This window comes from Bos grunniens, chromosome 17, assembly GCF_055505025.1.
Source record: "Bos grunniens cultivar Pamir isolate PY7600 chromosome 17, Bosgru_T2T1.0, whole genome shotgun sequence".
NCBI classification, from domain to species: domain Eukaryota; kingdom Metazoa; phylum Chordata; class Mammalia; order Artiodactyla; family Bovidae; genus Bos; species Bos grunniens.
The window spans coordinates 70849102-70872717 of NC_141181.1; the positions used below are offsets into that span (position 1 = coordinate 70849102).

The following is a 23616-nucleotide window of genomic DNA, read 5'->3' on the forward strand; positions in this document are numbered from 1 at the left end:
TTCCCTGTGCCCCTCAACATGCACACAGGCTGGGGACTCCCCTTGTGGTCCAGTGGTTGGGACTTTGCCTTCCAATTCAGGGAGTATGGGTTCGATCCCTGGTGAGGAGGCTAGGACCCCCACATGCCCTGTGCCAACCACCCACCCCCTAAAAAACATAAAAGGAGCAATGTTGTAACAAATTCAATGAAAATTTTTAAAATGGTCCATATAAGTCTTTTAAAAAAACATGCATACAGGGTAATTTCCCATGTGTTTCTGTTGTACCCTTTAACTGACCTTTCACATACGTGTGCAGTGTCTGGAGACAGCAGGCAAGGTTGGAGCTGTAGGGGTACAGTTGACAGAGATTGACAGTTAAAAAATAATATGCTTCTATCGAAATAAAACTTCAGATGTGAAAGCATCAGCGTTCCAGCTGTGGATCTTCTGAGGCCTCTACTCACGCAATCTGAGACAGTGACATTAGGAAAAAATGGCAGTACAAAAAGAACGCTGCTCCGTGTCCTGTTATCACAGCAGCCAGAGGGGGCAGCCCCGATGGCCAGCAGGGGGTGCTGTGTGACGTCCGTTCCTGAGACTGCAGGTGTGCCAGACGGCTGACAAACCACTCAGCTTGCTCCAGGGGATTTGGGCAAACTGTGTTCTCACTGATGTGTGACTTTTCTCCACCTGCGATTCCTCCTTATCACCACCACGAGCTCCTTGGTCTGGCTGTCCTGTAGCTTCAGATTTGAGTCAGATCCTCTTCTATATAATCTTTCCCAAGCTGGTTTTAGAAAAGGCAGAGGAACCAGAGATCAAATTGCCAACATTTGCTGGATCATCAAAAAAGCAAGAGAGTTCCAGAAAAACATCTACTTCTGCTTTATTGACTATGCCAAAGCCTTTGACTGTGTGGCTCACAATAAACTGTGGAAAATTCTGAAAGAGATGGGAATACCAGACCACCTGACCTGCCTCTTGAGAAACCGATATGCAGGTCAGGAAGCAACAGTTAGAACTGGACATGGAACAACAGTCTGGTTCCAAATAGGAAAAGGAGTATGTCAAGGCTGCATATTGTCACCCTGCATATTTAACTTATATGCAGAGTACCTCATGAGAAACACTGGGCTGGAGGAAGCACAAGCTGGAATCAAGATTGCCAGGAGAAATATCAATAACCTGAGATATGCAGATGACACCACCCTTATTGCAGAAAATGAAGAGGAACTAAAAAGCTTCTTGATGAAAGTGAAAGAGGAGAGTGAAAAAGTTGGCTTAAAGCTCAACATTCAGAAAACTAAGATCATGGCATCCGGTCCCATCACTTCATGGCAAATAGATAGGGAAACAGTGGAAACAGTGTCAGACTTTATTTTTGGGGGCTCCAAAATCACTGCAGATGGTGACTGCAGCCATGAAATTAAAAGAGGCTTACTCCTTGGAAGTAAAGTTATAACAACCTAGACAGCATATTAAAAAGCAGAGATATTACTTTGTCAACAAAGGTCGGTCTAGTCAAGGCTATGGTTTTTCCAGTAGTCATGTATGGATGTGAGAGTTGGACTATAAAGAAAGCTGAGTGCCGAAGAATTGATGCCTTTGAACTGTGGTGTTGGAGAAGACTCTTGAGAGTCCCTTGGACTGCAAGGAGATCCAACCAGTCCATCCTAAAGGAGATCAGTCCTGGGTGTTCATTGGAAGGACTGATGTTGAAGCTGAAACGCCAATACTTGGGCCACATGATGCAAAGAGCTGACTCATTTGAAAAGAGCCTTTTCCTGGCTTAAAGCTCAACATTCAGAAAACCAAGATTATGGCATCTGGTTCCATCACTTCATGCAATCAGATGGGGTAAAGGTGAAAACAGTGGCAGATTTTATTTTCTTGAGCTCCAAAATCACTGTGGACAGTGACTGCAGCCAGGAAATTAAAAGAAGCTTGCTCCTTGGAAGAAAAGCTATAACCAACCTAGACAACGTATTAAAAAGCAGAGACATCACTTTGCTGACAAAGTTTCTTATAATCAAAGCTATGTTTCTTCCAGTAGTCATGTACTCATGTGAGATTTGGGCCATAAAGAAGGCTGAGGGCCAAAGAATTAATACTTTTGAACTGTGGTGTTGGAGAAGACCCTTGAGAGTCCCTTGGGGGAAATCAAACCAGTCAATCCTAAAGAAAATCAATCCTGAATCTTCATTGGAAGGACTGATGCTGAAGCTGAGTCTCCAATACTTTGGCCACCTGATGCAAAGAGCCAACTCATTGAAAAAGACCCTGATGCTGGGAAAGATTGAGGGCAGGAGAAGGGGGTGACAGAGGATGAGATGGTTGGTTGGCCTCACCGACTCGAAGGACGTGAGTTTGAGCAAGCTCCGTGAGTTGGCGATGGACAGGGAAGCCTGGTGTGCTGCAGTTGTTGGGGGACAAAGAGTCAGATATGATTTATTGACTGAAAAGTGACAGTTGGAAGACCCTACCCCTTTGACTGATCGTTAAACTACAGTGCCTTTATTATGGTCACGGAGAGATAATCTGACCTTGCTCACCTGTGAAAGGAAGAGATTAACACAGTCCTTCCAAAGGTTGGCCCTTCATCGAGATGTTTTAAAGACTGGTGGCCCTATTTACTTTGCTTCCTCACAGCCTATCCCTCTCTATTCTGCCTTTTGACTGTAGTTCCTCACCATGTTGTCCTCTTGTTATATAAAAGAACCTGGCATTCTGACCTTGAGGAGTTGGTTATTTTGAGACATTCACATGTCATCTTCTCAATGAGCGAGCATTCCAAGTCGTATTCCTTGCCATAAAACATCTCCTCCAATTCATTGGCCCGTCAGTTGACGAGCAGAGTGGGCTTCAACTCAATAACACTGGGATCATTTATAGTTCAGATAGAGCACTTGCTATGATGAATTTACTTTACACACAAAGGGAGGGGCATGAAGTCTCTGTCCTCAGCCGTGTGGCTTCCTGATAGGCCTGTGCCATTTCGGATCACAGGAAGACTCTGTATGTCCTCTAAGATTTTAGCTGAGAACCTCCTTCTTTCTGTTAGTTTTCCAATCAGAACTTCCCAGTTTCTGTCAGATATTACCTCAGACCCCCTCGTTTCTGTCAGATTTTACTTCAGAACTGCCTACTTTCTGTCAGATTTTACCTAGAAACTCCTTGTTTCCGTAAATTTTTACCTCAGAATCACTTTTGTCTGTCAGATTTATATCAGACCATCTCCTTATTTCGATTGGACTTTAATTAAGAACCACCAAGTCTTTCAGATTTTATCTCACAACCTGCCAGTTTCTGTCACAATTTATCTGAGAAACCCCTAGTTTCTGTCAGACTTTACCTAACAGCCCCATAGATTGTCAGATTTCACCTCAGAATATCATAGTTTCTGTCAGATTTTACCTCAGAAGCCCCTAGTTTCTTTAAGATTTTATGTCAGAACCACCTAGTTTCTGTCAGATTTCACCTCAGAACCCTCTAGCTTCTGTCACATTTTACCTCAGTACCCCCTGGTTTCTGTCAGATTTTACCGCAGAAGCCTGTAGTCTCTATCAGATTTCACCTCAGAAGCCCCTAGATCTGTCTGATTTTACCTCAGAACTCCATAGCTTCTGTCATATATCATCTAGAACCCTGTAGTTTCTGTCATAGTTTACCTCAGATATGCCTATTTTCTGTCAGATTTTACCACAGAACCTCTTAGATTCTGTCAGATTTTACCTCATAACTCCCTAGTTTCTGTCAGATTTTACCATAAACACCCTAATTTCTGTCAGACTTTACAACAGAATCCCACTTTCTGTCTGCTTTTACCTCAGAAGACCATAGTTTCTGTCAATCTCACTTCAGAATCCCCTAGTTTCTGTTAGATTTTATTCAGAACCCTTAGGTTCTGTCAGATTTTATGTCAGAACCTCCTAGTTTTTGTCAGATTTTTACGTCAGAAGGCCCTAGTTTATGTCAGATTTTACATCAGAAGCCTCTAGTTTACGTCAGATTTTATGTCAGAAGCGCCTAGTTTATGTCAGATTTTATCACAGAACCCCCTAGCTTCTGCCAGATTTTAACCTCAGATGACTATAGTTTCTGTTAAATTTTACCTCAGAATTCCCTAGTTTCTGTCAAATTTCCCCTCAGAACTGCCTAGTTTCTGTCAGATTTTACCACAGAACCCCCTAGTTTCTGTTAGATTTTTATTTAGAACCCCCTGGCTTCTGTCAGATTTCACCTCAGAAGCTCATAGCTTCTGTCAGTTATCACCTCAGGAAATCCTAGTTTCTCTCAGGTTCTACCTCAGAAACCCCTAGTTTCTGTCAGATTTGATCTCAGTAATCCCTAATTTCTGTCAGATTTCACCTCCAATCCCCTAGTTTCTGTCAGATCTTACCTCAGATCTCCCTGGTTTCTGTTAGATTTCACTTAGAACCCTTTAGTTTCCGTCAGATTTTACCTGAGAGCCCTCTTGTTACTCAGATTTTTACCTCAGAATCCTCTAGTTTCTGTCCAATTTTTCCTCTGACTCCCCTGAGTTTCTGTAAGATTTTACCTCAGATCTCCTGATTTTCTGTCAGATTTTAATTCAGAATCCTCTAGTATCTGTCAGATTTTACCTCAGAACCTTCTTGTTTCTCAGATTTCACCTCAGAACCCCCTAGATTCTATCAGTTTTCCTCAGAATCCCCTAGTTTCTGTCAGATTTTACCTCTGAACACCCTAGGTTTTGTCAGATTTCACCTCAGAAGCCCCTAGTTTCTGTCACATTTCACCTCAGTAGTCCCTAGTTTCAGTCAGATATTACCTCAGAATCCCTTCGTTTCTGTCAAATTTTACCTCAGAACCCCCTAGTTTCTATGAGTTTTTACCTCAGAACCCCCTTGTTTCTGTCAGATTTTACCTTGGAATGCCCTAGTTTCTGTCAATTTTATGTAGTTTCTCAGATTATACCCCTGAACCCCCTAGTTTCTCAAATTTTATCTCTAGCCCCTAGTTTTGGGTTAGATTTTTCCTCTTAACCCCCTACTTTCTGTCAGATTTTACCTCTGAACACCCTAATTTCTTTCAGATTTAACCTCAGTACCCTCTAGTTTCTGTTAGATTTTTCCTCAGACCCTGTTTCTTACTGACAGATTTTAACTCATATCCTCTTACTTTCAGAGTTTTTCCTCAGAACCCTGTAGTTTCTTCGAGATTTTACATCTGAACCTCTTTCCGATTTTATCACATAAACTAAATTTTTTCTGTACATTTTTACTTCAGAAACTCTTTTTTATTTTCTCTTAGATTTTGCCTCAGTATGTCCTAGTTTCTGTTATTTTCTGCATCTTGGCTGCAGCCATACCCTGGCCAGGTCCCCAAACTCCTGACCCACAGGAGTCACAAGCAGTCTTTATCATCTCAGAGAAGGTCTCCGGTTCCAGGTCCGTGAGGACCCCTGACCATCCCTGGGCTCCAGCCTGAGGATGTGGCTGACTGTTTGTGCTCAGCTGGGATGGCAGCCGTGCTGCTCACAGGGGAATTCAGACCAATGGCAGGTGACCCTGAATCCTGAGCTCCTGTCCTCACCCTGAGCGTATGGCTCACAGAGTACCCCATGTCACCACTCGAGTGTTCTGCTCTCTTTCACTGTCCTTTCACATACACGTAGGATTTGCACTGCAGGCAGGTCTGGACTGTGGGGCCACAGCTAACAGAGATGCACATTTTGGAATAAGGTCAGTTTCCAAGGAGACAAGAGTCCCAATGTAAGCATATCCCTGTGCCCAGGGTGGACCTAGAAATGCCCCTCAGCTGTACAGTGGGCCGTTCTGAATGGGGGCTAGGATATCCCAGAGGTTAGAGGAGGTGCCCATGGCCAGCACGGGCCAAAATGCTGAGTCTCAGAATGGGTGGTGGGCCAACCAGTGGGGAAACCACTCAGGGCTCTCTGAAACTTTCCTCCGTGATGGGGACCCTCATCCCCGTGAGGCCCATCCCCCAGAACTCCTGGTCTGTACCCAATAGTTCAGATTTGGTTCCCACCTCCTGGTCCATGTGAGGTCTTAGCTGAGTCTGTGTCGGGGAGGGGCTGCTGGAAGCTGAGAATCAGAAGGTGTCTCTAGGAGAGGGTGGATCCTGGGAGCATCTGGGCAGAGGAGGAGACAGAGCTGTGGGCAGAGGCTCTGTAGGGTGACCTGTGTGGAGTTAGGTGTGCGTGCTCAGCGTATACTAGGATGTTACTAAGATGTCTAGGTGTTTCAATATGATGTAGTTTTTGCTATTATTGGTGTTATATTTATTTATTTATCACAACAAGTCTTTTAATGACTAAGTTTTTTTTTTTAACATTGCAATAGTTATTCTAGGGGACAGTTTTTTCCTTTTAACATTTAATTAAATGTTCAATGTGTTACATAATTCAAAGAGAGAAACACGTTTTGTGTTTTGTACAAATTAAAGGACCCTTGAGTATAATGCATGCCTACCACCAAAGTTCAAATTTGCAGCGGTCTCAAAGGAAAATGAACAGTTCAAAACTTAAACAGAATTTATATCACTACAAACATTTACAGGATTCCTCTTATCATTTTTTGAACAGCAAAGATTACAGTGACAGAATTGAATGATCAGAATGTACAAATATTTGTGCAAAACTGCATTAATTATTCTTACTTTTCAATAGAGATAAAACCTATGAACACACAACAATAATGAAGGAAAACTTCATTTTTGAAAGTAATTCTATTTTAGATTTCAAACAACATTGATTATATTATTATTAAAATTAAAAGAAAATATGGCACCATGAGCAGGAGGAGCAACAAATGATTTGGCAATCATGCCAGCTATGGAAATTGACAAATTGCCAGACTGTTATCTCCATACCAGTCATCCATCTTGAAAGACTTGAAGCAACTGTTGGGACTAAACCTCATTTCAGTGTCTTTATTCTCAGATTTCGTAGATCATAAATGAAATATTTAAGAAAGTCCTTTCCCCACCGCTCCAGGAATGCTTCTTGTATCACTGGAAATCCTTAAAAGAGTTGAATCATAGACTCTGGATTTATCTAAGCAAATCTATTTAACTGGAATTTGAACTTCATCTTCAATAAATCAAACAATTATGGGCATTAATAGGTAGTTCCTTAAAAGTCCTTAAATGTTCCTTAAATGTCCTTGTCTTACATTTAAGTCCATTTATTTAAGAGTTCTTGGTTTACTGGGAAATGAGTTATAACCTCACCATCTAACTTGTATGCAACTTCAACTCTGATTTCCATAAATTTGTCCAAAATATCAAAAGTTTTAAGTACCAATGCAGTAAATCCATTAATCATATGAGCATATTTAATCAAAACAATGTCCAACCAGACACATGTTCTTTTCCTTCCTATAATTACACCAAACTCTCTATCCCTTATTTGTAATAATTCTCCAATTGCATTGTCTTGCTCTGTAGGAAAGGGACCAATCCCAACTCTAGTTGTATAAGCTTTCACAACTCCATACACTTCTCCAACATTTAAGGGGGCATACCCAAGCCAGTACAGACACCTCCAACTGTACAGTTCAAAGAGGTTTGAAAGGATAACTTTCAAAATGAATATCTAGCAGTGCTGCATTTGCACCTTCTACCAAGATTTTCTTTGATGGTCTTTCTTTGAAAGCTCGAAAGAGGAAATAAACTCCATATATCTAGCAGTTGGTTTCATCCTTTGTATATAACCCTTGAATTTTTGGAATTCGTCTTCAATGTCTATTTCCGAAGTGGGGTTTATAGATTTGTAGTGGTTAGCCAGAACTTGGAACCTCTCAGAAAAGCCATCAAAGTCGGAAATAAGATGGCATATCCTAAAGTCCACTCTGGTCCTTTGGGGAAGAACAAACAGGGCAAATGCCCTTTTTGTGGTACCCAAATTTTTTCTTGCTTGTTCTCCTCTCTGTTGTTCCTGGATACCATCAGCTGTTTGATGAAAATCAAGCACAATATGAGCTCTGTCCCGTATGAGAAGCCTTTGTCCAGCCTTCCAGACCTTTCCCTTTTTGAACATTTTTTTCTGCTTTCTCACACAATCCAGCTAGATGAATCACCACATCATTTCCAATGAATGCAGTAACATTCAGGCTCCACTGGGAGCCTGAGTTGTTCCACTGGGTGATGATTCCACTGGGTAAAAGACGAAAGTCACCCTCCACAGAATCTGCAGCTGTTCAGGCAGCATTACTTCCTCCCTGGCGGTGGCACAGCGTGCTGGTGTCCTCACCAGCAGACCCAGCACCTTCCCCTTGGCTTCGTGGTCCCACTGCCCGCCAAGCACCAGGCTCGCCAGGTTCCCCCCAGGCTGCTCCCTGGGACGGCCTCAGTCACCTTGGACGAGGAGGATGCCCCCAGGTTGGTCTTGGCAAACGCCCAGGCCCCAGAGACACGAGAAGAGCCCGAAGGGGTCGGGGGCGGCTGGGAGCATGTGAACTGGATTGCTCTGTAAATCTATGTTTGAGAGTCTTAATATAAAATATAACTTATATTCAAAAAAATAACATTTGGTAACACTGTCAGTGTCTTAACCTGATATTAGGATTTTTCTACTTTTCTAATGTTTCATTTTGTCAAGAGGACTTGGATCGATGTTTAACGACCGTGGTCTGCAATGTCCCCTTCTACTGGTTTGGTTGTCAGGTTGTTTTTTACACTTTATTGGTTGATTGACGGATGGCTGTGCGGGGTCTTCACTGCTCCTGGGCTCTGGTTGTGGGCGGCGCGGCCGCTCTTCACTGCAGAGCACTGGCTTCTCATTGGGGTGGATTCTCTTGCTGCAGGGCACCAGCTCCAGGGGATGGAGCTTCAGCAGTTCGGCTTTCCTGCTGAGTTGCTCTGCAGAATGTGGGAGCTTCCTGCTTCTGGCACTGCAACCATGTCCCCTCCATCGACAGGCAGATCCTTAAACACAGGAAAACAAGGGAAGTCCTATAAATTCCTCTCTTATGTGCTTTATTTATAGGTTGTATGTAAAACACTTTAACTGCTTTCTCAGAGAACCACAAATTTTACATATTTTTCAATGCTTAAACAAATACAAATCCAATGTATGGGAAGCATATAACTCCTAAAGTTTGCTAGATATTTATTCTAAATAAGGATACATTATGTCTTTTTGTGGAGTAATCTCATGACAAAATAGTCTGTTTCTTCTAAGCATCTTCACTGTTTACTTATTTTCTGTACTACAACAAATGTACCTTCTTAGAAAACTGAACTTCATTCCCTTTTTCTGCAAATTTTCCCCACATGTTACCAGCAGGGGGCGCTGTGGGACTGCCCTGGGGTCCCTGCACAGCTGCTCAGGGAGCATTACTCCCTCCAGGAGCTGGGCTGGGGGCAGAGCCTGTGCTCCTGGGGGTACCCAGCAGTGTGTCCTGTCTGAGTGCAGAGACCCGTGAGCAGGGACCTGTGTGGTCTTGGCAGGTGCTTCCTCCAGGGGCTCCCAAGAGGCAACTCCCCTGCACCCTCTGAGTCTGGGCTGTGAGCTGAGCTCCAGCATTAGGGCTGAGAGATGGGCTGGGCGGGCCCTGGGTGGACCCCTATTTGCATGGCGCCCCTCCTCTGGCAGAGTCAGGGGGAGAAAAGGAGGCCTGGGGCAGCCCAGCCCCACTGTGGGGACCAGGGTCCTGTGAGCACCATGGCCTGCACTCCTCTCCTCTTGTGTTTCTCTCTCACTGCTTAGGTAGGGATGGCCCCGGGCAGGGCTCAGTTCCCAGCCTCATCAGCCCCTGGGGCGCAGACTCTGGGAACCTTTCCTGCAGCTCTTGCCCCGTATCCCCTGTGTCTGTATCTGCGGGTTCCCTCTCCCAGCCTGTGCTGACTCAGCCGGCATCCCCCTCTGCATATCCAGGAGCATCAGCCAGACTCACCTGCACCCTGAGCAGTGGGTACCGTGTTGGTGGCTACCAAATGTCCTGTTTCCAGCAGAAGGCAGGGAGCCCTCCCTGGTACCTCCTGATGTTCAAGTCAGACTCGGATAAGCCCCAGGGCTCTGGGGTCCCCAGTCACTTCTCTGGATCCAAGGCTGCCTCAGCCAACACAGGGCTCCTGCTCATCTCTGGGCTGCAGACTCAGGATGAGGCTGATTATAACTGCTACTGTCCCCAAAACACTGGTATTTACCAGGTGCTTCGCACTGCACAAGGCTGAACAGGCACTGCGCCCCTGTGTCCTCCCTGCCATGCCCATCACTGCTGTTCCACTCTCGCTCTGGTTAACCTCTTGTGGTCACTTCTGAGTCTCCTGTCATGTACTGCCCCTCATCTCAGATCTGAGACCCACCCACGGCTCTGACAGCTCAGACTGCCGTGTTGTGACACACACTGTCCTCGGTTCAGTTCAGTCCAGTCGCTCAGTTGTGCCCGACTCTTTGCGACCCCATGGACTGCCGCACGCCAGGCCTCCCTGTCCATCACCAATTCCTGGAGTTTACTCAAACTCGTATTCATTGAGTTGGTGATGCCATCCAACCATCTCATCCTCTATCCTCCCCTTCTCCTCCCACCTTCAATCTTTCCCAGCATCAGGGTCTTTTCCAAATGAGTCAGTTCTTTGCATCAGGTGGCCAGAGGATTGGAGTTTCAGCTTCAGCATCAGTCCTTCCAATGAACACTCAAGACTGATCTCCTTTAGGATGGACTGGTTGGATCTCCTTACAGTCCAAGGAACTTTCGAAAGTCTCCTCCAACACCACAGCTCAAAAGCATCAATTCTTCGGTGCTCAGCTTTCTTTATAGTCCAACACTGACATTCATAAATGACTAGCAGAAAAACTATAGCCTTGACTAAATGGACCTTTGTTGGCAAAGTAATGTCTCTGCTTTTGAATATGCTATCTAGGTTGGTCATAACTTTCCTTCCAAAGAGTAAGCCTCTATTAATTTCATGGCTGCAGTCACCATCTGTAGTGATTTTGGAACCCGAAAACATAAAGTCTGTCATTGTTTCCCCATCTACTTGCCATGAAGTGATGGGACCAGATGCCATGAGCTTAGTTTTCTGAATGTTGAACTTTAAGCCAACTTTTTCACTCTCCTCTTTCACTTTCATCAGAGGCTTTTTAGTTCCTCTTCACTTTCTGCCATAAGGGTGGTGTCATCTGCATATCTCAGGTTATTGATATTTCTCCTGGCAATCTTGATTCCAGCTTGTGCTTCCTCCAGCCCAGCATTTCTCATGATGTATTCTGCATATAAGTTAAATAAGCAGGGTGACAATATGCAGCCTTGATGTACTCATTTCCCTATTTGGAACCAGTCTGTTGTTCCATGTCCAGTTCTAACTGTTGCTTCCTGACCTGCATATAGGTTTCTCAAGAGGCAGGTCAGGTGGTCTGGTATTCCCATCTCTTTCAGAATTTTCCACAATTTATTGTGAGCCACACAGTCAAAGGCTTTGGCATAGTCAATAAAGCAGAAATAAGATGTTTTTCTGGAAGTCTCTTGCTTTTTCAATGATCCAGTGGGTGTTGGCAATTTGATCTCTGGTTCCTCTGCCTTTTCTAAAACCAGCTTGAACATCAGGAAGTTCATGGTTCACATATTGCTGAAGCCTGGCTTGGAGAATTTTGAGCATTACTTTACTGGCGTGTGAGATGAGTGCAATTGTGTGGTAGTTTGAGCATTCTTTGGCATTGCCTTTCTTTGGGATTGGAATGAAAACTGACCTTTTCCAGTCCTGTAGCCACTGCTGAGTTTTCCAAATTTGCTGGCATACCGAGTGCAGCACTTTCACAGAATCATCTTTTAGGATTTGAAATAGCGCAACTGGAATTCCATCACCTCCACTAGCTTTGTTCGTAGTGATGCTTCCTAAGGCCCACTTGACTTCACATTCAAGGATGTCTGGCTCTGGGTAAGTGATCACACCATCGTGATTATCTGGGATGTGAAGATATTTTTTGTATAGTTCTTCTGTGTATTCTTGCCTCTTCTTAATATCTTCTGCTTCTGTTAGGTCCATACCATTTCTGTCTTTTATTGAAACCATCTTTGCATGAAATGTTCCTTTGGTATCTCTGATTTTCTTGAAGAGATCTGGTCTTTCCCATTCTATTGTTTTCCTCTATTTCTTTGCATTGATCACTGAGGAAGGTTTTCTTAGGTCTCCTTGCTATTCTTTGGAACTCTGTATTCAAATGGAGATATCTTTCCTTTTCTCCTTTTTTTTTGGCTTCTCTTCTTTTCACAGTTATTTGTAAGGCCTCCTCAGGCAGCCATTTTGCTTTTTTGCATTTCCTTTTCTTGGGGATGGTCTTGATCCCTGTCTCCTGTATAACATCATGAGCCTCTGTCCATAGTTCACCAGGCACTCTGTCTATCAGATCTAGTTCCTTAAATCTATTTCTCACTTCCACTCTATAATCATAAGGGATTTGATTTAGGTCATACCTGAATGGTCTAGTGGTTTTCCCTACTTTCTTCAATTTAAGTCTAAATTTGGCAATAAGGAGTTCATGGTCTGAACCACTGTCAGCTCCCGGTCTTGTTTTTGCTGAGTGTATAGAGCTTCTCCATCTTTGGCTCAAAGAATATAATCAATCTGATTTCGGTGTTGACCATGATGTCCATGTGTAGAGTCTTCTCTTGTGTTGTTGGAAGAGGGTGTTTGCTATGACCAGTGTGTTCTCTTGGCAAAACTCTATGAGCCTTTGCCCTGCTTCATTCTGTACTCCAAGGCTAAATTTGCCTGTTACTCCAGGTGTTTCTTGACTTCACACTTTTGCATTCCAGTCCTCTATAATGAAAAGGATATCTTTTTTGGGTGTTAGTTCTAAAAGGTCTTATAGGTCTTCACGTCTTCCTAATCAGAAATAAAAATCCCCCAGTGGATATGCTATAAGTGGCAGAAAGAGGCTGGTTCCTGCTCTGTTTCACTCAGACTCCAAAAAATTAATAATACAAATATCTGTGTAAAACTCAAGTTTTACTTCTTAATAAAAAATTTCAAAAGATCTGTCTTGTGTCATTTATTTAATATTCTCTTAATAGAAAACTTTACAAAGATAATTATATTTCAGATATGTAACTCTTATCAATGAAAAATTGAAATAAACATAGATTGCCCTTCAATTAAACTCATGCACGTATGTAAAGTAATGACCTTAAAATTTTCCCTAATCCATTAACATATTTTCATACATTTACCGTCTCAGGGAATTCCCAGGTGGTCCAGTGGCTAAGACTCCGTGTTCCCAGTGCAGTCAGCCTGGTTTCTTCCCTGGTCGGGGAACTACATCCCACAAGCCACAACTAAGACAGCACCCAGATAATGAATACATAAATTTTTTTTAGGTACCTCACAGTCACACACCTACAGTGTAACACACACGTTCAGTGTGGGGCAAGCTACAGTAGGGCCTCTTCTCCAACCAAACTTTCCCCGAACTGTGTCTTCTCGAACCCACTGCTTGGAACAATTCGTCCTAACAGCCACCACATATCAGGCTCCCTGGGAACACACACTGCTCAGAGCCCTTCAGAGTCTCAATAAAAACGGCCAGGAGCACCATCAGGCCTGCTCCCTGCAGCCTGTGCCCTGTGCCTGCAGGAGAGACGTCCAGGAGGGGTCACTTCATAAGACAGGACATGGGCATGGGGTCCAGAGTGTGGGAAGTTATGCACACAGTAAAGATCCAGGCGTTTAGGAATCAAGGGTCCCACCCCAGGCCTCTCCCCCTACACCTTCCCACCTCAACAGAGAAGAGGCCCCTCCTCCTCACGGCTGAGGGGACACACAGAGGAAGCAGGGCTCCGGCCACCAGGGAGGGGACACACAGAGGAGGGATCGGCTATCCTGCCCAGAAGGGGATGGGCCTCTCTGGGGCCAGCACTGCCCTGACCTGATCCCGATGCGAGAGGAACTTGTGCCCCAGAAGCACTCTCAGTCCTGACCCTGAGGAGCCCAGGGAGCCATGGACAGACTCAGTCTTAGGGGCCTGAGGGGAGCACACAGGGGTCCCTGAGGTCACAGCGGATACAGAGGAGGCCCCTGAACGAGCTCTGAGGCGGGGACAGTGCACAGAGCAGGTCAGGAGCTGTCCCCTGAGGGCTCTGGTCACCAGGTCACAGGAAGCGTGTCTGGGCCTGGACAGCAGGGGGCGCTCGAGGGCAATTCCTGAGGTGATTAGTGTGGTGAGAGCTGGGCCCAGGCCCTGACACTGCCAGGCAACCACGGCTCAGGGCTCCTGGATGGCACCTCCCACCCCTGGGCCCCAAGAGCCGCGCCCCAGTCCACACCCTGCCCCCCTCAGGCACAGGGACCTGACCCGGGGCCCAGGGAGGGGTCAGAGAGCTGGGGGGTCAGAGAGCTAAGGTGTGGGGGCAGAGAGGTGGGCGGAGTCAGAGAGCTGGGGGGTCATTTGCATGAAAGTCCCCGCCCCCTCTCAGGGTATGAAGAGGGGAAGGCACGGTGTGGGGACGCTCTGCTCAGCTGTGGGGCCACAGAAGGCAGAACGCCCTGACCGTGTCCACCATGGCCTGGTCCCCTCTGCTCCTCACCCTGGTCACTCTCTGCACAGGTGACTGGATGGGGGGACAGGGGAAGGGCCCTGGGAAGACTCACAGGCCCTCCTCCCTGCTCTCGTGTCTGGACCCCCAAGTCACCATCTCTGTCTCTCCCCCTTCCAGGATCCTGGGGCCAGGCTGTGCTGACTCAGCCGCCCTCCGTGTCCGGGTCCCTGGGCCAGAGGGTGACCATCACCTGCACCGGAAGCAGCAGCTACGTTTCGCGTGGCAATCATGTGAGCTGGTACCAACTGATCCCAGGATTGGCCCCCAAAACCCTGATCTATAATAGTAACAAACGACCCTCGGGGGTCCCTGACCGATTCTCTGGCACCAAGTCCGGCAACACAGGCACCCTGACCATCGCTTAGCTCCAGGCTGAGGCCGAGGCTGATTATTACTGTGCGTCTGCTGACCTCAGTCTTACTGGTCCCACAGTGCTCCAGGTCAGGAGGGAAGTGAGACAAAAACCTTCTGTCCTCTCAGAGTCGGGGCTCTGGGGGCGGAAACATCTTCTGCAAAGGCAGCCGCTTCATTTGATGTTTGGCCTAAGACTGTGCTCAGTCACACCACGGAACTTGGTCCAGAAAAATCTGTTCACATCTTTCTTAATTCACCCCTTCTCCAGCTTTCCTTTGCAGCAATACATTGTCTGATTTTCTCAACTTGAGCAGAAATCCCCAGTGCCAGGGCCAGGTGCCCTGGGGTCAGAGTCCATGATGGGTTGGGTCAGAACCAGAGGAACACAGTACAGTTCTGTCTGACTCTGGACTCATCAGAGCATCCAGTATGTGTCCTGGTCCCAGCAGCTCTCCTTCTCTCTGAGGCTAGTAGTGGACGCAGGGGGTCCCTGCTTGGTTCCCTGGCCTCAAGCCTGGCGTTCAGGCTCCTTGGCCATCACTGGGCTGAGCTGAGGCCCAGGATGCTGCTCCCGCCTTTCCTGTGACAGCCTCTCAGGCTCACCCAGGGCTCCAGGGTCCTGGCCAGGCAGCCTGGGAACCTCCTCCACTGGCCTCTGCCCACATGGGAAGCAGGGTGCTCCCTGGAGAGTGACTTTCCTGCACCTGGGCCTCAGGGGACATGAGAGCTGTCAGCTGTGAGCAACAGTCTTGCCTCTTACTTCCGCTTCTCTATCCGGGGGGGCAGTGCCTAGACCTGAGGTCCAGGCTAGGATGGATGGGAAATTACACAACAAAAATGTCAGTAAACTTGACTTGCAGTGATACCTGGACAGAGGATAAGAGACCCAGGGGAGGGACTTTCTCCATGTCAACAACTTCGTCTCAAGAGCAGGGTCCTGGGGGCCCTCCTCCACGACCTGGACCCCTCCCTTCATGTCCTCACTCCTGAACCTAGACTGTCCTTTAGGGAAAGTGACAGGATGTGGGTTTGGAGGCCTTTGCCCTGCCTTGCGCTCTTGGCATCTGGGCACAAGGCATGGGGCATCCATGCTTCCTGTCAGCTTCTCACCCTCCTTCAAGGGTGGTGCTGATGGTTCTGTCCTTTACCAGTTCCTCTCGTCACCTATTTTCCTATTTTCCTTACACAATTATGCACGCATTAGAATAATAGGAAAAGGATTTAGTATGAACATTTTGTTTGATATGAGATGATTCTCACAAACACATGTTGAGAAAAGAAAATAATCTTATGAATTTTATTAAATAGCTAAGTTACAAGAACATCTAATCTGAACACAAAACCATAATTTTACTTTACATTGATTAGCATTATTTTTGTCCCTTAATTTTTCCCAATTAATGGAGACATTAAGTCCTCCTGCATGAAATTACACGTATGTAAATGAGTATGTACCAGCAGTACTACAATTGTGTCTAGGTGTTTCTATTTTTACATGGATTTTATTCTTGGTTCTAAATGTATTTTTAATATGTCTTAATATAAAATACAACTTGTAGATAGGAAAAATAACATTCAGTATCAGTATCAAGTTCTTAAATTTTGAATTTTTTGTTAACTTTCTGATTAGAACATTTTGATCAATACTTAATGTTAGTGGCTTGTAATATTTCCTCATAAATTTTTTGGGTATATGTACAAATGTTTTAACTAATTCTCAAAAAACTAGGAAATATTGCATCCTTTTTCAATGTTTTTAAAAAGACATGCATACAATGCAAATCGATTAGAACAATGTAGTGGCTCAAGTTTGTTACATATTTCAGGTGAGGAAATGCATGTTATGTCTTTTTGTGGGCTAATTCAATAGTAAGATTTCCATATTTTTCCAAGGAAATTAATCTTGCTTGTTTTCTCTACTAGCTCACCGATGCACCTTCCTAGAAAAGTTTGCATTTTACCTCCTTAATTCTAGAGGTTATTTTTGCTTTTTGTTTTTATTTTTCACATGTGCCCAGCAGGCGGCGCTGTGGGACTGCCCTGGGGTCCATCCACAGCTGCTCAGGGAGCATCACTGACTCCTGGAGCTGGGCTGGGGGCGGCGCGTGCACTCCTGGGGGCACTCAGCAGTGTGTCGTCTCTGGCTGCAGAGTCCCCTGTCATGTGGTCTCAGCAGGTGCTTCCTCCAGGGTCTCCCAAGAGGGAACTCCCCTCCACCCCCTGAGTCTGGGCTGTGAGCTGAGCTCCAGCATCAGGGCTGAGAGATGGGCTGGGCGGATCCTGGGTGGACCCCTATTTGCATGGCAGCCCCTCCTCTGGCAGAGGCTGGGCGAGAAAAGAAGACCTGGGGCAGCCCAGCCCCACTATGGGGATCAGGAAGCTGTGAGCACCATGGCCTGGACTCCTCTCCTGCTCATGTTCCTCTCTCACTACACAGGTAGGCACAGGCCCCAGGCACCAGGGCTCAGTCCCAGCCTCATCAGCCCCTGGGGCGCAGACTCTGGGAACCTTTCCTGCAGCTCCTGCCCCATCTCCCCTGTATTGTGTCTGCAGGTTCCCTCTCCCAGCCTGTGCTGACTCAGCCGGTCACCGTCTCTGCGTCTCTGGGAGCATCAGCCAGACTCTCCTGCACCCTGAGCAGTGGCTACAATGTTAGCAACTATAGCATATACTGGTATCAGCAGAAGGCAGGGAACCCTCTCCGGTACCTCCTGAGGTTCAAATCAGACTCGGATAAACACCAGGGCTCCGGGGTCCCCAGCCGCTTCTCTGGATCCAAAGATGCCTCGACCAATGCAGGGCTCCTGCTCATCTCTGGGCTGCAGCCCGAGGACGAGGCCGACTACTACTGTGCTGTGTGGCATGGCGACACTAACGCTTACATGGAGCTCCAGACCAGTGAGGAAGTGAGACAGAAACCTCCTCCACTCACCCCTGCTCGTGGCTTGGATGAAGTCTAGTTCAGGGGGTGACTTCCGACTGTCAGATGTTAGACAAGCAACCGATTTTCCTCAAACCAGCAGATTTGATAATATTGTATCTTTTGCTTCAGTTTAGCTTTTAGATTGCTAAGTACTCTTATCCAATGCAGGTTTTCTTGGGCAAACATTGCTTGTTCAGAGATAAAAACTTTTCGATGAAGACATTGGCTGAGCCCAGAAGAGGTGGTTTCAGGCCAGGCCCAGCTCAGGGTCAAGGGCTCAATAAGACAGGCTTCTGTGAGTGTTTCACTTGGGATTTTGTGACATAAAAGCCAATAAGCAGAAATGAATTGTATTTTCATTATCATTGTATTATCATTACTGGAGGTAATGACCCTCCAGTTTCTGAAAATAAAACCACTAACTTGTATGATACAATCAATAGAAAACACTTAAAGATAAATCTGAGGAAGATCAGAAGGCTGTGCCCTGAAAAGACGAACATGCAAGAGAAATTAAAGGCACAGTGAACAGTTACTCCTCATCTGTCGTTCAAAACCCTGAGTGTCACTGAGATAAGTCATTAAAAGTAGCACAACGTCACATTGTAAAGCAATTTGTTGTTCAGTTGCTAAGTCGTGTCTGACTCCATGGACTGCAGCACACCAGGCTTCCCTGTCCCTCACCATCCTGGAGTTTGCCCAAGTTCAAGTCCACTGGGTCCATGAGGCCACCCAACCATCTCAACCTCTGTCATCGCCTTCTCCTCCTGCCCTCAATCTTTCCTAGCAAAAGGTGTTTTCCAATGAGTCATAAATATGAAATTATGCTGAAAATTAATGAGAATGAATAGGGAAATGTTCAAGTCCACAATTATTAAAAATAGTATGTAACTTTAAAATTATGTAAATTTAAAAGTAGTTCAAAAATGTGTTACTTTGGTCCCAGAAATAAAAAAAAACTTAAGATTTGACTGTATTTGTATGATAACAATAAACATTCAGCAAGAAAGATAAAAGAAAATTTGAGCAAGAGTGAAATATTTTCTTCCAGGAAAACAGTGAGTAGCCGGGATGTGCAGGCCCTGCGTTATTTACAGTGTTGCTTCCTTATACCTGTTTCCCTTGAGAACTTGGAGGGGTGTGAGCAGCTGGGACGGGGCAGAGCCCTTAGAGGTCAGAAGGAAGGACGGTGGTTCCTGACACCACACAAGGGTCACTCTGCCTGCTCAGAGTCAGGCTCTGTAGCAGTGACGTGCCACCTGCCCCCTCCCAGCTGAGCACAGAGTCCTGAGCACTGTCTGCGCTGTCTCAGCCGGGCCCATTGTCCAGCTCAGTGCTCAGGTCCTCTAGTCCTGGAAAGAGCGGCAGAGCTGGCAGTGTGAGGTGTCCGGGAACCAACAGGTCCCAGGCAGAGACCCCAGACCACGATGCCTGCGGGTCTCCAGCCCTCAGGAGCCGCGATTGGTCCTTTGGCTCCAGACGCGTCACTCAGCTTCCTTGACAACTGGGGGCTCCTATCCTTGGATGAAAGAGGAGGAGGACAGGGGTGATGCTGATCCGGGCACCTGGACACAGGTGGTGCCACCACAGTCACCTTCATTCCGTGTCCTGGGAGCTGGGAGCAGAGTTAGCCTCCCTCAGAAAGGTGGCTTCTGCTTTCCAAGCCTATGGGGAGTGAACACGTGGCAAATGTTTTATTTAACTTGGGAAAGAGGAGACCAGGAACTAGTACAGTGGGGTCACGGAGTATAAAAACAAAATGCTTATTATCCACAGGGAAAGGACCTCGAAGCAAGCTGTGTGTGTGTGTGTGTGCGCGCGTGTGTAAGGCACTGCTTCATTTCTAATGAAGGAGAAAGCACCCCCATCCTGCACAGTCGGGAGGCTGCTTCCATGGGGTCGTCACTGTCCTGACCTGACCCTGATAAAAGGAATATGTGTCCCAGACGCCCCCTCAGTCCTGACCCCTGAGCTGCCAAGCACGTCGTGTACAGACTGACCCTGAGGGTCGGAGGGGAGCCCACAGATGGCCCTGAGGTCACAGGGGACACAGAACGGGCTCCTGGCCTGAAGGCAAGAAGGAGACAGAGCACAGAGCAGGTCAGGGGCTTCCCTGAGGGCTCTGGTCACCGGGTCACAGGATGTGTGTCTGGGCCAGGGCACCAGGGGGCGCTCGGGGGCCGTTCCGAGGGTGGTTAGGGGGATGGGAGCTGGGACCCTGGCGCTGCCTGGTGGCCTCTGCTCGTGGCTCCCAGCTGTGACCTCCCACCCCAGGGCCACACACAGCCCCGCCCCAGCCCACCCACTGGCCACCCTCAGGCACAGGGGCCTGAGCCAGTGCCCAGGGCCGGATGGGTGGGAGTCATTTGAATGAATGGACCCTCCCCCTCTCAGGGTATGAAGAGGGGAAGGAGTGCTGTGGGGACGCTCTGCTCAGCTGTGGGGCCACAGACGGCAGGACGCCCTGACTGTGTCCACCATGGCCTGGTCCCCTCTGCTCCTCACCCTGGGTGCTCTCTGCACAGGTGACTGGATGCAGGGACAGGGGAAGGGCCTGGGGAAGACTCACAGGCCCTGCTCCCTGCTCTCGTGTCTGGACCCCCGAGTCACCATCTCTGTCTGTCCCCCCTTCCAGGATCCTGGGCCCAGGCTGGGCTAACTCAGCCGGCCTCCGTGTTCAGGACTTTGGGTCAGAGGGTCACCATCTCTTGTACTGGAAGCAGCAACAACATTGGGGGTTATTATGTGAGCTGGTACCAACAGCTCCCAGGAAAGGCCCCCAGACTCCTGACCTATGAAATTAGCAAACGACCCCCAGGGGTCCCAGATCGAGTCTCTGGCTCCAAGTCTGGCAACTCAGCCTCTCTGACCAGCTCAGTTCATGCTGAGGACGACACTGATTATTACTGTTTCTCATGGGCTGACGGCTTGAAAGTTTGCACAGTGCTTCAGGCCAGAGAGAAGGAGACAAAAACCTGCTTCCCCCACAGCCATGGGGCTCCCAGGGCAAGGTGTTTGCCCCTCCCTTCCTGGAGTCCCTGAGACCACGGAACCCAGCAGACTGAGTGTGCCCTGATTGCAGCTCCGCTGCCCCCTCAGCTCAACTCCCCTCGCTAGGGCAGCGGTACACAAGGGGTGGTCATACACCCATGGATGACGGAGCTGCTGACTACAGTTGCCCCCGGCTCCCAGGTCAGAGTCGGTAGCACAGAGCAGGGGGGTCAGTGCTGCCCTTGCTGGGTCACTGGGCAGTGAACGCACATCCCTGAGCTTCTGCCACAGAAGCATCTCCTGTTAAAGGAAAAGGAAATGGAACCCAGACTTTCTACAAGCAATTTCCACACAGTCCAGGATCCAGTAAAAATCGTCACTTCTATCAAGAACCAGGAAATTAATTATTGAAGGGAAGTGAGATTGCATAGACATTAATGCTGAGATGCCTCAGATGAGGAAATCAGGTGACAGATATTTTTAGGGATAAGTCTTCAAATCTATTTGATGAGCAAATACAAACACTCTTGGGTCCTAAGGAAAAGGAGATAAATGAACGAAAAAAAAAGAATCATGAGAAAAAGTAGTCAGGATCATTTGAAAATAAAATACATGGAAATAAAAGAGAATTCTCTGTATGTTATCAAAGACATGTAAAACTTATTATTTAATTCATTTATTTGTTCACTGACAGAGTGTTTGGTGACAGGAAAAAAGGCAGCCTCTACTTCTTCATAAGGCTCCCAGGTGTCATTAGTGGTAAAGAATCCGCCTGCCCATGCAAGGGACATAAGAGATGTGGGCTCTGTCCCCAGGTTGGGAAGACCTTCTGGAGCAAGAAACGGCTACCCACTCCAGTGTTCACGCCTGAGAATCCGTGGACAGAGGAGCCTGGTGGGCTACAGTCCACGGGGTCACAAGAGTCAGACAGGATTGAGAACCAAGCCGCTGAGCAGCACCTTGCTCCCCCTCTCACCGCCGTGAACGTTCCCCACATCCGCCACCAGGGGGCGCTGTGCACCTGCTCAGAACTGGCAAAGCCTCACCACACCCACATGGTCCCCTGAGCTGGTCCTGCTCCCGGGCTCAGCGGCCTGAGTTGGACGTGGCGGCAGGTGCTTCCTCTCAGGGGACAGACTCAGAGCCGCGGCCCCCAGGCCTCCTGCTGGGAGTGAAGCTGCACCCGGGGCCGAGCACCCAGAAATGGAGGGTGAAGGGGTCAGGTGGTCGTCAGTCCCCACCCTCTTCCCACAAAGAGAGGAGGGGAGGAGCCCCCAGAGCCCACCCCGTGCACCCCTCCAGCTCTCCTCAGCCTGCTCCCGCTGCTCCTCATCTCTTTGCTCAGAGTCTCCGCTCCAGCTCACCTCATTCATGACTTTCCCCCAATCATGAGCCTCTCTCTCTACAAACCTGCACTGTTGACCTGCATGGTCATGACCATGTCAGAAGGTCATGGACGTGTTTCCGATCTTCCCGAACTGGACACTCACTTCCTCGGCCCCTCCTTGAACCTCTCTAACCCCTTCCTTCCCAAGAAGCCTCAGGTCTCTGGGTCTATATGTGACCCAAGTTCGTTATCCCTCTGCTCCTCTCCAGGTTCCCTTTGTTTCCCAGGGGATCCATGAACCCCTCTAGTAGCTGATTTATCCCGAATGCTCACACTCCGATCTGTGCACATCAAGTGAAGAATCGGGTGGGAAGAGAAACCCTGGTCCTGAGATGAGGGAGACGATTTCTGGCTGAGGAGTGTCTGTGCTCAGCTGCTGTGGGATTGATTTTATGCACAGTGAGCAGAGAAGCTGCTGGGGCCCTCACTGGAAAAGCAGACGCTCTCCCGGGGCTCTGACCCAGGAGGCATTACTGCTGGTCTGTCTGACCATGTCTATGGTCACGTCTGAGATTCCTGAGAACAGCTGATCTGCCTTGTCATGTCCTGTGTCTCATCTCAGATGTGAGGCTGACCCATGGCTCTGATAACTCAGCCTGCCCTGTTTCACAGGTAGAACGTCCTGCTAAGACATGAAAATCCCTCAGTGGAGATCCATAAGTATTAGAAAGACTGGTTCTGGCCCTGCCTCGCTCAGAGGCCAGTAGAATTAAGAATGCCAATATCTTTCTAAATATGTTCTTTTACTTAATAATAAAATTTCATAAGATACCTCTCATGTGATTTAGTTAAAATTGTATTTAATGAACTGAACCTACAAAGAGAATGATGTTTTAAAGACAGTACCGAGGCAATGCAAAATCAAACAGAACCAGGGTCCGACACAACTTAGCGACTCAACACTTCCTTCAGCTATATTTATGCGCCTGTTTAAAGTGACGACTTAGATTTTCACTAATCCGTGAACACATTGTGGTTCATTTACAATCTCAGAGTCACACACCCACAGTGCAACACGCACGTGCACTACAGGGTAACTGCCTTGGCTGTTCCTTTCCAACCAAACACTTCCTGAGCTGTGTAATTTCAAAACCAGTTGGGGAGGGTTGACTCTAAGAGCTCTTATCACCAGGTCACAGGGAGTGTGCCTGGATGGGACACAGGGGACATTCCCAGGCAGTTCTGAAGAGTTATGCACCCACAGTGTAACTCGGAGTGGGGGAGTGGTCATTTGCATGAAAGGCTCCCAGCCGTGACCTCCCACTCCCAAGCCCCACTTGGCCCCGCCCCTGATCTGGCTACCCCAAGGCACAGGGGCCTGACCCAGGGCCCAGGGAGGGTCAGAGAGCTGGGGGATCAGAGACCTAAGGTGTGGGGACAGAGAGCTGGGTGGGGTCAGAGAGCTGGGGGGTCATTTGCATGAAAGGCCCCGCCCCCTC

At 47.6% G+C, this 23616-nt stretch overlaps 2 pseudogenes and 2 gene segments (V, D, J or C); 3 read left to right on the forward strand and 1 right to left on the reverse strand.

Annotated features, from left to right (window-relative positions):
• Window positions 1–7159: 7159 nt before the first annotated feature.
• LOC147355800 (adenylosuccinate synthetase isozyme 2 pseudogene) lies at window positions 7160–9260 on the reverse strand (annotated as a pseudogene).
• Window positions 9261–9559: 299 nt separating this feature from the next.
• On the forward strand, window positions 9560–10161 carry LOC147355801 (immunoglobulin lambda variable 5-45 pseudogene; annotated as a pseudogene).
• A 4231-nt stretch (window positions 10162–14392) lies between these two features.
• LOC147355802 (immunoglobulin lambda variable 1-40-like) lies at window positions 14393–14975 on the forward strand. The segment is given in 2 exon segments: window positions 14393–14530; window positions 14640–14975. Coding segments are annotated over 2 exon segments (294 nt in total).
• Window positions 14976–15676: 701 nt separating this feature from the next.
• On the forward strand, window positions 15677–18820 carry LOC147355803 (immunoglobulin lambda variable 5-39-like). The segment is given in 2 exon segments: window positions 15677–17313; window positions 17430–18820. Coding segments are annotated over 2 exon segments (453 nt in total).
• Window positions 18821–23616: the final 4796 nt, after the last annotated feature.